At 45.4% G+C, this 12621-nt stretch overlaps 1 protein-coding gene across 1 annotated transcript; it reads left to right on the top strand.

Annotated features, from left to right (window-relative positions):
* The first annotated feature begins 2576 nt into the window (after positions 1-2576).
* Positions 2577-9461, top strand: LOC125427735 (killer cell lectin-like receptor subfamily B member 1B allele A). The gene is made up of 5 exons (XM_048487289.1): positions 2577-2654; positions 3555-3684; positions 6349-6503; positions 7155-7267; positions 9238-9461. Exons 1-5 carry the CDS (start codon positions 2577-2579, stop codon positions 9359-9361), a joined length of 600 nt encoding a protein of 199 aa, XP_048343246.1. The 3' UTR covers positions 9362-9461.
* Positions 9462-12621: the final 3160 nt, after the last annotated feature.

Raw genomic sequence — 12621 nt, forward strand, 5'->3', positions numbered from 1 at the left:
CTGCCTCAGAGAAGCGATCACTGTTGCTTCTTGCACAGAACTGGGTTTGAGAGAAGCAGAGATGGTTCATTCTCATCAGACTGTTTCCCGTCAAGGGAGACTTTAATTTGTAGAGGAATTTGCTTCAAGATTATCTTGCCAGATGGAAGATAAGGAAGGCTACATGGCACTTAGCTTTAAGTCAAGGAAAGAACATGGAAAATGCAGCCTTCCATCTCAGATCCAAGGTACAGAAGAGGGGTTTTGTTGGTACCAATTAGAGGGCTGTTATCTTTAATGTACTATGGTAGTTTGGGGGTCTCATGTCTGCAATAGAGGTGATGTGGTGTGTGCACATTGCTCCCAGTCAGTCTACTTTTGTGGTGGCCACGTTCACCCGAGGAGGAACATTTCCAATTGTTGCCATTAGGAAATTATGTTTAATGGAACAAAAGAAAAACTACGTGTTTCCCTAGTGCAGTGATGGCAAACCTATGGCACGGGTGCCAGAGGTGGCACTCAGAGCCCTCTCTGTGGGCACACACACACACAGTTTGTCATGTGGGGGGGCAGAAAATCACCCCCCCCCACACACACACACATCTAGGCTGGCCTGGGCCACTGAGCACGACGTGCGCGCAACGTGGTGAGCAGTGATGACTTGGCTTGCTGGCCTGGTGCCTGTGCTCCAGGTGGCTGCTGTCCGAGGTGGGGGGTGCAGAGGAGGCAGATATGCTAGAGAGGCACAGAGGACTTGCTGGAGGACAGAGCAGGCTGGCCCCTGCTTGAGCAGGTGGGGCGGAGGAAGAGGGAGCCAACCGGTTTTTTCTAAACTAAAACCTCAGCATTCAGGTTAAATTGCCGGGTTGGAACTTTGCGATAAATAACTGGTGTTTGGGTTGCAATTTGGGCACTCGGTCTTAAAAAGGTTCGCCATCACTGCCCTAGTGAATTGTAGACAACGTTCTCTAAAGAACATGTTGTCTGAATGTAGTGGATATCTCTCGAGTGACTGATGGTTGGAATACTCACCTTTAGACATTGGGTTTGACTAGATGACCCAATCCTCTTTGTTTCAATTCAAGTATGAATGTTGCTGTTACCTAGGGTACATGATTCATAGTCAACATAATGTGTTACAGGCTAACTCTCTTTCCCCAAACACTTGCAGACACTCTGCCAAGATATTCTCACTGCCAGAAGCTCATGGTCGGGGTTGGATGCACTTTGATTGTCCTCTTAATAGGAGCTGTGGTAATTCTGGCTACTTGGGGTGAGTAACTCTAAGCCTTGTGTTGAAGTTTTCACTTGCTTAGTAGTAGCTTGAAAATGCTAAGTCCTTAAATCAGATCAGCAAACTTCTAGTCATGTTGGTTGTATGGAATTATAAATCATGTACCCTTGACCGAAGAATGGTATGCACCACCTATCCAGCGTGGTTGTCATCTTCCACTGAATGTGCACCTTCAGGAAGGTGCCATGTGGAACAATGAGGGAGGGAGGGGGTGCCTGCCTACTCAGCCACTTCCTGGTCTTTTGGCTAGGGCCCCTTCCGCACATGCAAAATAATGCATTTTCAAACCACTTTCACAACTGTTTGCAAGCAGATTTTGCTATTCCGCACAGCTTCAAAGAGCACTGAAAGAAGTTTGAAAGTGCATTATTCTGCATGTGCGGAATGAGCCCATGATTGTATTGTGCGAATGACAAAACATGGGTGATGACATTCTAACTCTGACAGCCATCAAGGTGCATTAGTTAGACCAGGGGTTGGCAACCTTTAGCACCCAAAGAGCCATTTGGCCCTGCCTCCCCAAGTCCCGCCTTCAGCCTCCCCAAGCCCTGCCTTCAGCCAAGCGGGCGAGATAGGTGCCAGCGGCGGAACCAACGAGGGAGGGAGGGAGGGAGGGAGGAGGGGGTGGGGAAGGAGGCGCGCTCGCCGCATCACAAGTGCAACTTGCAGTTGCTGGCATTGCTGTTGTGGAGCCGCAGTACGGGGGCGAAAGAGCCGCATGCGGCTCTGGAGCCGCGGGTTGCCGACCCCTGAGTTAGACCCTTGAATTAGCAGACTGATAAAAAGACCCATGTCTGTAGTTCATTCATGTGGAAATTCATCTCTCGCTCTCTCTCGCTCACACACACATTCCTGCCCTGCCCATTCCCGAAGGGCTCTACTTCAGGATCTGGTAAAAGGGGCCCCCGTGGCACTTGAAATTTGCGGGGTGGTTCTTAAGAGGGAGGGAGGACTGAATTTTGTGAGAGTTTTGTAGTGTCGTGGTTAATTAGCCCCAAAGCCATTTTAATGTTAAATAAAATGGAATGTGGAAAGGGGGATGGGGCAGCCGAATGGTAATCTGCTTCCCTGCTGGGCCTGGGTTCATTTGGGGTTTGGGAGAGGGCAGAAGGTGAAGTGGGGGGGGGCTTTTGTCTGGGAGGGGGCAGGGTGGGGAGAGGGTGGAGTGGGGGTGAAGCAGGAGGGCTTTTGTGTGGGTGGTTTGGGAGATGGGAAGTGTGAGGGCTTTTGTCTGGGGGAGGGTGGAGTGGGGAGAGGGCAGGGGGGACGGGGGGAGGAAGCAGGACGGTTTTTATGGGCCAACATGGAGGGCAGCCTGCCACCCTTGTCCTGGAATGACTGGCTTGCTCCTGGGTCAGGGGAAAGGCTGGAGGGGGCACTGGTTAGTGAACCCTCAATCAATGGGTGTGGGGACAGCCTTGCATAGTGGTTGCAATTAATTTCACTACTATTGCACAATAGTGTGAAGCATTTTATCTAGACTGAATTGACTTTGGGTGCATGTGTCAGTCAGTCAGTCAGTTTTATTACGGCCATTAGGCCAGCAAAAAAGAGAAGAGAAGAACAAGAAGAACAGTAAACAAAAGAGAAAAATCGAATTTGTACAGAAATCCATGGTATAAGTCTATACACAAAAAATATCATCAGCTTATAGCATTATTACAGTCACCATCATGTGGTCTGGCTCTTGGTCCTAACATGATTCTTCGCTTATTATGTGCCAGCATATGAAATTTAGCTACCTGCTGAGATATAAGAGAAACTCGGTCTTCCAGTAACATGCTCACAAAAACTGAAATGGAATTAGCTATAGTTAAATTTCTGTACTGAATGAACAATGGATGAATTAGCCTCCCTTTCCCTTTTAGGGAGTTCACAATGCAATAGAATATGTAATACAGAGTCCACTTCCCCTGAGTTACAAACACATAATCTCCTATGCCGTGGGATTTTTTGAAATCTGCCCATTAGATTGGCTGATGGAAAAGCGTCAAAACGGGCCCTAGAAAAGGCCCAGCGGCATTTCATAGATGTTAAGTTGAACAGGTAAGGGGCAGCTGAGATACCTGTCCAAGATTTTAATGGTTTATATAACACCGGTAACAAGGGGAGATCTGTTTGCATTTCAATATCATTGAGCCGTTGATAAACCAGGGCTGTTGCTCTGCAATGATCCAAGCCACACTGTATAAGTTTAAATGTTATTTTTTGTTATGGTGCATGTGTCAATTTTTCAATATGTCAGTCAACAAAATAGATACTCTTGTTTGAAGTTTTTCAGTTGTGGCAACCTCTGGATGCTCTGGAGAAACACTGTCACTCCCTGGGACCAGTCAATGGAACAGAAAATAAGTCCAACTGGTCTCGGTTGAGACAGTTTCTGTGTAAGCCACTTGACAACACCATTACAGGTAAGTTTAGGGACTGCCTTTCAATAATGAGGGTCAAGGACATATCTCATAACAGTTCCTTAAATTATCACATAAACTGAACAGTACGATCCTAAGAATGCCTTCCTAAAAATAAACCCTATTGAGTAGACTTAAATAAGATTCTGTGTAGACCTGTTTAGAAGAAGAAGAAGAAGAGTTTGGATTTATATCCCCCCTTTCTCTCCTGTAGGAGACTCAAAAGGGGCTTACAATCTCCTTGCCCTTCCCCCGTCACAACAAATACCCTGTGAGGTGGGTGGGGCTGAGAGAGCTCAGAAGAGCTGTGACTAGCCCAAGGTCACCCAGCTGGCGTGTGTGGGAGTGCCCAGGCTAATCTGAATTCCCCAAATAAGCCTCCACAGCTCAGGTGGCAGAGCTGGGAATCAAACTCGGTTCCTCCAGATTAGATACATGAGCTCTTAATCTCCTACGCCACTGCTGCAAGGATTGCATTGTAAGTCTTTTTTGAATAAATAACAAAGCTTTGGATTAAAATGCACATAGTAGCCAAACCTACTTCTTGTAGCACGTCTGAAGCCATGATCACAAACACAGAAAGTATGTAGAACAATTCCAAACGCATTTTTTAAATCTCGTGCAGGGCTCCCAAACCTGGTGCCCATGGGTGCCACGGGTCCCACAAAGTGTGTTTCGACAGTGGTGGCTTTGCCCGGCAAGACTTCTTATTGACTGTTGGAAATTTGATTGGTTTTGCAGATCTGTGTTGTTGTTGTTTTTGCTTTGGCAGCAGTTGGAACCACAGCAAAATGATGTCCACTGAGCAACGGAAGTTGAGCTGCAGTAGCCACTTTGTGGCTAGGTCAGCCACCGGTGGAAGCCATTTTATGGCTGCACCTATCATACTGTGTCAGAATTCCCAAGGGGGCTGCATGTTTAAAAATGTTGGGAACCCTGATATAGTTAATTTATTTTTTATGCCACCTTTCAGCCCCATCAGCCCTCTCTCACCGCCCCCAGTGGTTCACAACATCTTTAAAACCAAACAATAAAACAAGAGGGCACAATAAAAATACAGTTAAAGAGGAGTCAAACTTTCTCATTAATTATTTAATCCAAAGGCTTTCTGGAACAAAACCCTCTGGCCAATTAGACACAATGTACTTGCTGCGCGATGGGGGCAAATGGCCACCACAACAATATTTCCTGTACAGACTTGTTTCCTCAAGCCTTGCTTTCACTTTCCATTTTCTTCGCAGCAAGCCAGACCACTTTTAGCACAGTTTTTAATTTGCTTCGCCATCAGAGCAGGGAGATTTGCCAGTGAGCACAGTTTGGCCCCAAACATCTTTCCTCCACCCACAGCCAGCCTTCCCTCTCCCTTGTGCCGCTTTGCACACCTTCCTCCTCACCCTCCCTTCCATGTTGCCAGATGCTTCAAGTAACAAAAAAGAAGTTCACTCACACAACACCAACCTCTTTTTGATATTTTAAGATATCAATATAAAGAGAACTTGGAGATAACAGGCTTCTGTCCTCTGGCATCAGCAGGACCAGCAACAGAAAGTGTTGCATGGTGGGGCGGGGCGGGGTGGGGCGGGGCAGGGAGGGGGAGAGAATATCTGCTCTAGGACAGTCCCCTTCTTTAGTAGCCTGTGGTCCAGGAATTGCTTTGCCTCATTCATTTAGGCAGGATTACTTTTGGACATAATATCGACAAAAGTGCAGCTTAAAGGGCTAAGCCAGTAGTCTTGACTACTAGGTGTAATGAGATATGTGCCTTTAAGATTCACTTGATGGGAAGAGAACCAGGTCTGGAGAACTTGCTAAAGAAAAACCCTGGGGAAAGGAGGGAGTGCCTCCTCACATATAAACAGAGAAACATGAAGAGAGCCCTCTGCAAGCCCACTGCACAGAGAAGAGTCCCGAAGTAACCGTTCTATGCGTAATGGGCATTTCAGTTTTCTGTAGAAGTGAAAAGGAAACAGTACCTTCTGGGGAAATTTGAAAACCTGGGAGTGGTAGCTGAAAAGAGCCTCTTGTGAGTCCACACAAGGTAAAATCAATTTGTGGCATTATTACAACTTATACCTTGCAGTCTTTTAAAGGCATAATATAACACAAAAATAAAGCAAAACAAAAAATGCAAGAAGAAGAAGATGAGTTTGGATTTATATCCCCCCTTTCTCTCCTATAGGAGACTCAAAGGGGCTGACAATCTCCCTGCCCTTCCCCCCTCACAACAAACACTTTGAGAGGTAGGTGGGGCTGAGAGAGCTCAGAAGAACTGTGACTAGCCCAAGGTCACCCAGCTGGCATGTGTGGGAGTGCACAGGCTAATCTGAATTCCCCAGGTAAGCCTCCACAGCTCAAGCGGCAGAGCTGGGAATCAAACCCAGTTTCTCCAGATCAGAGTGAACCTGCTCTTAGCCACTACGCCACTGCTGCAACTAATTATAACACCTTTTATCTCATCTGGAATGTGCTTTGGTACAAAGTTCCAGGGGAAGGTCTTACCAAAACAGGTTTAGGAAAATATGCAACAAAACTTAGGGAAACCTAGAATGTGAACGTCTCCATGATGATCTCTCCCCCACCCACACCAAGAAAGTGCAGTTTGGATGGAACTCTTTGTGAAATGTAAACATCTCTATTTTCCTGTTTTTTTCTCTCTCTTTCATTTAGAGAAGTCCAGCTGTGGAGTGTGTCCTCAGAACTGGAGCCTTCATGAGAACAAATGCTACTGGATCTCCAAAGAAAGGCAAACCTGGAATAAGAGCAAGGAAGATTGCACAGTGAAACACTCTCAGTTGCTCGTGATACAGAATCAGGAAGAAGTGGTAAGAACATAAGAACAATGAATGCCCCCTGGTTCTAGTATTGTGAGAAAGAGAGAAAAAATTATCTCTGTCAACATTTTCTACCCCATGCATAATTTTATAGACTTCAACCATATCCCCCCTCAGACGTCTCCCCTCCAAACTAAAGAGTCCCAAACGCTGCAGCCTCTCCTCATAAGGAAGGTGCTCCAGTCCCTCAATCATCCTTGTTGCCCTTCTCTGCACTTTTTCTATCTCCTCAATATCCTTTTTGAGATGCGGCGACCAGTAAAAATAAGTATATTTTTACTTCTGCAGAGAGCTGAACTTCAGTGGGGGTGCAAGAAAATTGTGGGCAGTGTGTTTCATAATAGAATTCCTGTTCCTCGGGCCACAGAACATGTTGGAGGCCAATTGGCAAGCAGTTTCTCAGAGAAGTCAGCCTTGCTCTCTGTCTTTGAAATGGCTCCTGGCTTTCCGGTCAAGTCTGTGAAATCAGCATGTTTTTTTCAGGGAGTATGGAGGAATGCAGATATGTTATTAACAATCACTTTCCTTGCTCTTGGTTAGAAAGAACCAGAACTGTATTGAGACATGGGATTTCACATAAGACTCCATGCTATACTTATCAGTCATGCAGTGTTGCTAGATCAGTTGCATTCATGCTTACAGGCCTTCATACAAAGTATTGCAGAAGGGGCACAACTGCTGTGGATTGGACTAAAGGCTACATTTCCTGAAAGAAAATGGACCTGGTTGGACGGCTCTCCCTTTAATGATAAATTGTGAGTACTTCAATTTTGAGAAGCATCTTCTGAAATGGGTGGCCCATGAATTTTTTTAAATACAGTCAGCTACTGAAATTCTGTGCCTTCGCCTGCTCCATCATCTTTGCTGTAACATACACACATCCCACTGCCCCGTTTGTCGTTTGCCATGTGTGATGCATGCCACCCAGGCTCAGTCATGGCAACATAAGAACTAGCCTGCTGGATCAGACCAGAGTCCATCTAGTCCAGCACTCTGCTACTGCGAGTGGCCCACCAGGTGCCTTTGGAGCTCACGCAGGAGGTGAAAGCTAATGGCTCTTTCTGCTGCTGCTGCTCCCGAAAGCACCTGGTCTTCAGTTAAGGCATTTGCAAATCTCAAATCAAAGAGGATCAAGATTGGTAGCCATAGATCTAATTTCTCCTCCATAAATCTGTCCAGTCTTTTAAAGTTATCCAGGTTGGGTGCTATCACCACCTCCTGTGGTAGCATATTCCAAACACCAATCACACGCTTGTGTGAAGTAGTAAGTGTTTCCTTTATTAGTCCTAATTCTTCCCCAGCATTTTCAATGAATGCCCCTGGTTCTAGTAAGTATCAGAGAAAGAGAGAAAATTTCTCTGTCAACATTTTCTACCCTTACGCATAATTTTATAGACTTTCAGTCATATCCCCTCAGACGCCTCCTCCAAACTAAGAGCCCCAAACGCTGCAGCCTCCCTCATAAGGAAGGTGCTCCCAACTTCTCTAATCATCCCTCGCTACCTCCTTCTCTGCACTTTTTTTTCTATCTCTTCAATATCCTTTTGAGATGTACACCAGAACTGGACACAGTACTCCAAGTGCTGTCGCGACCACAGCTTTATATATGGGGCATGATTTTGCAGTTTTATTATCAACTCCTTTCCTAATTATCCCCAGCATAGAGTTTGCCTTTTTCACAGCTGTCAAAATATTTCCCTGTGATACCAAGCATCTACACATTCATAAATTGTGTTGCTATAGCCATTTAAAGCATTTGTATCCTGCTGTCCTATTGTAGGTCTTCAAGGTGGGTGAACAGTTAAAAAGACATTAAAAACAGCTTTAAAAAAAATGCATTTTTTTAAAAAATCAAGATAAAAACAACCAGGAAGGAGGGTCAATAAGGGAATGGGAAACAAAGGAGAAAATCTCACCCACTAGTTGATGACAATAGATAAGGATGGACTGGGGAGGGGAAATTCATAGCTTTAATGCCACAACAGAGAAGACCCTTTCTCAGGTTGCCACCAATATGGACTCAGATGCTCGGGCAACCGGCACAGGGCTCCACAGATGACCATACTGATCTGGTGAGTTCATATGGGAACTGGCAGGCTTTCAGGTATGTTGTATGACAGGACAACATGGTAAGTATGTGTAACCCCCATGCTCAGATTGGGTTGACCCAGAAAGGGGTGGAGACTCAAGGCAGCAGAAGGCTGCAGAGCTCATGTAGATTGGAGGAGAATGCTACCAGACTCGACCTGTTTGTATAAGACTTTAACACCTTGTTAAGGGTTTTTTTATGTTTGTAATGGGTGAGAGTTCTCCTGGAAACCTTCATCATTTGAATCCTGTTCATCCAGCCCTTGGAGTCTTCAGGAGCCAACCCACTTGCAAAGAAGAATTGGACTTGGCAGTATCAGTAGACTGTAAATATAAGGTCTTGAAAATGCAACCTGAACAGGACCTTGAAGTTTGATGTTAAATGTTGATGTTATATGTTAAGAAAGTAAACCATTTTGTTTTTTAAAATTTCTTGTTGCAAACTCATTCCAAGTTCTGCCCCACAGAACCCACAGTTAGAGGTTACATATGCCTGAGACAGGATTCCTATTGAACAGGAAATCCCAGAAACAGCAATTATTTTTTTAAAAAAGTTATCATACAGAAGGTGGAGATAGTGGTTGCTTATACCTTTTTTTTTTTTTTTACAAACTCTGTTTTCTTATTTGTTCTGCAGATTTCAGGAACTAGGTCCAGTTGAAGAAAACTTCTGTGGGAGACTGAATGGGAACCAAATAATTTCTGAAGAATGCAATACAATAACCACATGGGTCTGCGAGACAGCAGCTCTCCTAATATGAATGACCAGAAGGCTTCCAGCATCGCTGAGCAGCAACTGGCTAATCATGTTTGATCACCATTGGAAATGTCCACCAACAAAGTCCCCGTGATTCCAATGTATTGTCGGCTGGGCTGTCACAGTCGGAATTACTGGAGTGTTGTATTGCATTTAGCAGCTTCGATAGCTTTCACTCCAGCATCTGTGGCTGGCATTCCTACCATCAGATCCTCTGAAGATGCCAGCGACAGATGCAGGTGAAACGTCAGGAGAGAATGCTGCTAGAACACGTTTCATACAGCCCGAAAACTGGCTAATACTGTTAACCCTGTCCTGCAGCATTCTTTTCTCATTCTTGTTGCCCACTCCATTTCATGATTCTATTGACTAATTTCCAGGAATATCACAGTGCACATGTACTGTTTGAGTATATATTACATGAAAGTTCTCCCAACTGTGTTGCTTGGGTTGTTTCATGTCAGGGAAACAAAGTGATGGTGGAAGGGGAAGAATTACAATCTAATTTCTGTAAATATCATCTGTCTCATGCACTGTTGTCCTAATCTGGAAGCGTTTCCATACACGGGAATTAGCCCAAGCAGCCATGAATAGCAATAAATTGGCACGTTAAAATGAGTCTTTAAAAAAATACAGACATACAGAAAGTTCCGCGACGAGAAAAAAAAGCCAGAGACAGAACAATCACTCAAATAACAAAATTACACTTAGCACAATTCTCAGACTAGCAGTATGATGTAGTGGTTAAGAGCAGCTAGACTCTAACCTGGAGAACCGGGTTTGATTTCCCACTTCTCCACCTGAGTGGCAGACTCTTGTGACCCAGATCTGGTGACCCAGATTTGTTTCCCCACTCCTTGGTTCCTGCTGGGTGACCTTGGGCTAGTCACAGTTCTTTCAGAATTCTCTCAGCCCCACCAACCTCACAAGGTGTCTGTTGGTGGGAGGGAAAGGGAAGGTGATAACAAGCTGCCTTGAGTCTCCTTATAGGATTGAAAGGCAGGGTATAAACCCAAATTCTTCTTCTTCTAGCAGTAGACGATAAGACAGTGTGGGGAAAAAAATGAGTTAACAGCCTGGTGAAAACCAAGGCATTTAAAATATGGGCATACACATAGTGCAATTGCATACTTGTTATTTGATGCTAAAAATCCTGCGACATGGGGTTGGTCGGCGCATTCCATCGCCGACTCAACTCTGGAACCGCTCGCGTTTAACGCAGAAACAACCGGAAGACGGCGCCATGGAGTGCCGATGGCTCGACCATGTTTGATCAGCACATCAGCCTGGGATGAAGGCACCCCTGCCCTGGCGACCACTCCAGCGCAGGCAGGGGGGGGCGGTCCCCAGGCCTCGCGACGCTGCGTAGATGGCTGCAACACAGTAGGTCGACAGTTGTGCGGGAGGGAGGGCTTCGAAAGCGACGGTAGCGCTTTAAGCCTCGCTTTTCCTGAAACCTCGCTGGGGAAGTGTGAGGTTGGAAACGGTGGCTTCGCGGCCGCTGAGGCTGAAGGCGAGAAGGCGGAAAGGCCCATACTTTGTTAGTATGCAATGCTTCTATCAAAAGGCTGTCTTATCTTTTTAAAACCATTCTTAACCTTGAGATGCCTAATTCTGCTCAAAGATGACTGAGTATATTTTTGACGTTTTATCTGTGACACGTAGAAAATTAAAAAAAATTCTCCTTGATATCTACTGATTTGCTATTAATGAAAATAAGGTGACTGGCGCAGAATGGCAAGCAAAGTGGAAAGTGTCAAAAAAAATAAAGCCCACGCAGACTCACAATTCTTTTCCCCATGGACCCCCGTGCCTCTCTTACTGGATGGCGGGACCAGTGGTGGGACCTGGTGGGGCTGGGCAGGGGGGGCGGCAATCAGCTCCCACTGGCCTCCGGTGGCCCTGGCTGAGGGAAGGATGAGGGTGGGGTGATTTTTCTGCTCCCACGCGGACCCCCACCGGCAGCCTACCAGGTGCCTATCCCCACGCCATCTTATGGAAGCTACGTTACTGGCAAAGTGTCCTGTTGGCAAGAGCTTAGCATCCATCGCCATGATGTAACAAAGCTGCCATTCTCCACTTGATTGTGGTTGCAGTGAGAAAAAAGAAAAAATAATTGTGTAGTTGCAGGGATGAGGGCTTGGAATCTGCCCCATTCTGCCCACTGCTGATGCTGAGGTTGTCCCTGATAAATTGTTGACCAAGTCATAACAGCATGATTTTCCGATCGGCTAGTGAGCAAAAACTGCATCTGTTTTCCTGTCCCAAACCACATTTCTGCCTATGTATCTGTGGCTTCCTTAGTTATATATGAAGCAGGCTTGCTGCAGATCCAAGGCAATTTTGTGTGGCATCCTGAAGAAATAGCTTTGGCTGTATTGTCCAGAAAGGCGCAGTCTCCTCCTCCTCCGGCAATCTCCATCCTGCAACATAAACGGAGTCAAATAAGATTCAGACATTTCCTGAAAGCAGCAGGCAGACATTAGGAAACTGGAAAATGCACCACAAATAAAAAATTTGGGAGGAGGGGGAGTGTTAACAGTTAGAGCTTAGTAGCTTTTCTTCCCACCAGGTCCACATTTGTTCCTAGAAAGGGTTATGATACTCTGTTCCAATAAAGTTTATGTATGTATGGAGTCCTATGAATATTTTGAAAGTCATGTAACTAGTGTAAATCTGAATGCTGAGACCTGACCTAAACAAGCTGACCATACTTCTCAGAAGCTACCAAAATAACTCACCAGTACCACCACTGGCAAAGGCAAGCTCATATTATTATTATTATTATTATACACATAACAACACAGCACAAGTGTCTGGAATTCATCTCTGAATATCGAGTCCTTCCCAAGGACCTAGGATATTAGAGGTATTTGCGTAGAATATGTGCAGTTCCTAGAAGTGCTGCTTTCTGCAGCATGTGGACTGATGTTCTGTCCAAGTTTAGGCTTTCCGTAGATGTTTTCTTCTTTTTCAAGATTTCTGGATTCCTCCTAGAGCACCTGGACTACTAGTGGATACTGTTGTTCTTTTTTTTTGCCACAATCGCTCAACTTCAATTTGTAGGTCCTTGTATTTTGTGATCTTTTCCAGCTTCCCTTTGTCCTCTACCCTGTTAACTGGCACAGCAACATCGATGATCCAAACATGTTTCTTCTATCACTGTTATGTTCGGGGTGTTGTGTGCCAGGTGTCTGTCTGTCTGTAATTCTAAAAGTCCCAGAGTTTTTGCTTCTTCATTTCTGTGGACTTCTCTGGCTTGTG

Source organism: Sphaerodactylus townsendi, linkage group LG03 (genome assembly GCF_021028975.2).
Source record: "Sphaerodactylus townsendi isolate TG3544 linkage group LG03, MPM_Stown_v2.3, whole genome shotgun sequence".
Lineage (NCBI taxonomy): Eukaryota > Metazoa > Chordata > Lepidosauria > Squamata > Sphaerodactylidae > Sphaerodactylus > Sphaerodactylus townsendi.

Coding starts and splice junctions, on each gene's coding strand:
- LOC125427735 (XM_048487289.1), top strand. CDS start 2,577: ATGGAGGGCAGCCTGCCACCCTTGTCCTGGAATGACTGGCTTGCTCCT. Junction 2,655..3,554: donor AAAGGCTGGAGGGGGCACTG/GTTAGTGAACCC, acceptor GAAGTTTTTCAG/TTGTGGCAACCTCTGGATGC. Junction 6,504..7,154: donor TACAGAATCAGGAAGAAGTG/GTAAGAACATAA, acceptor TCATGCTTACAG/GCCTTCATACAAAGTATTGC.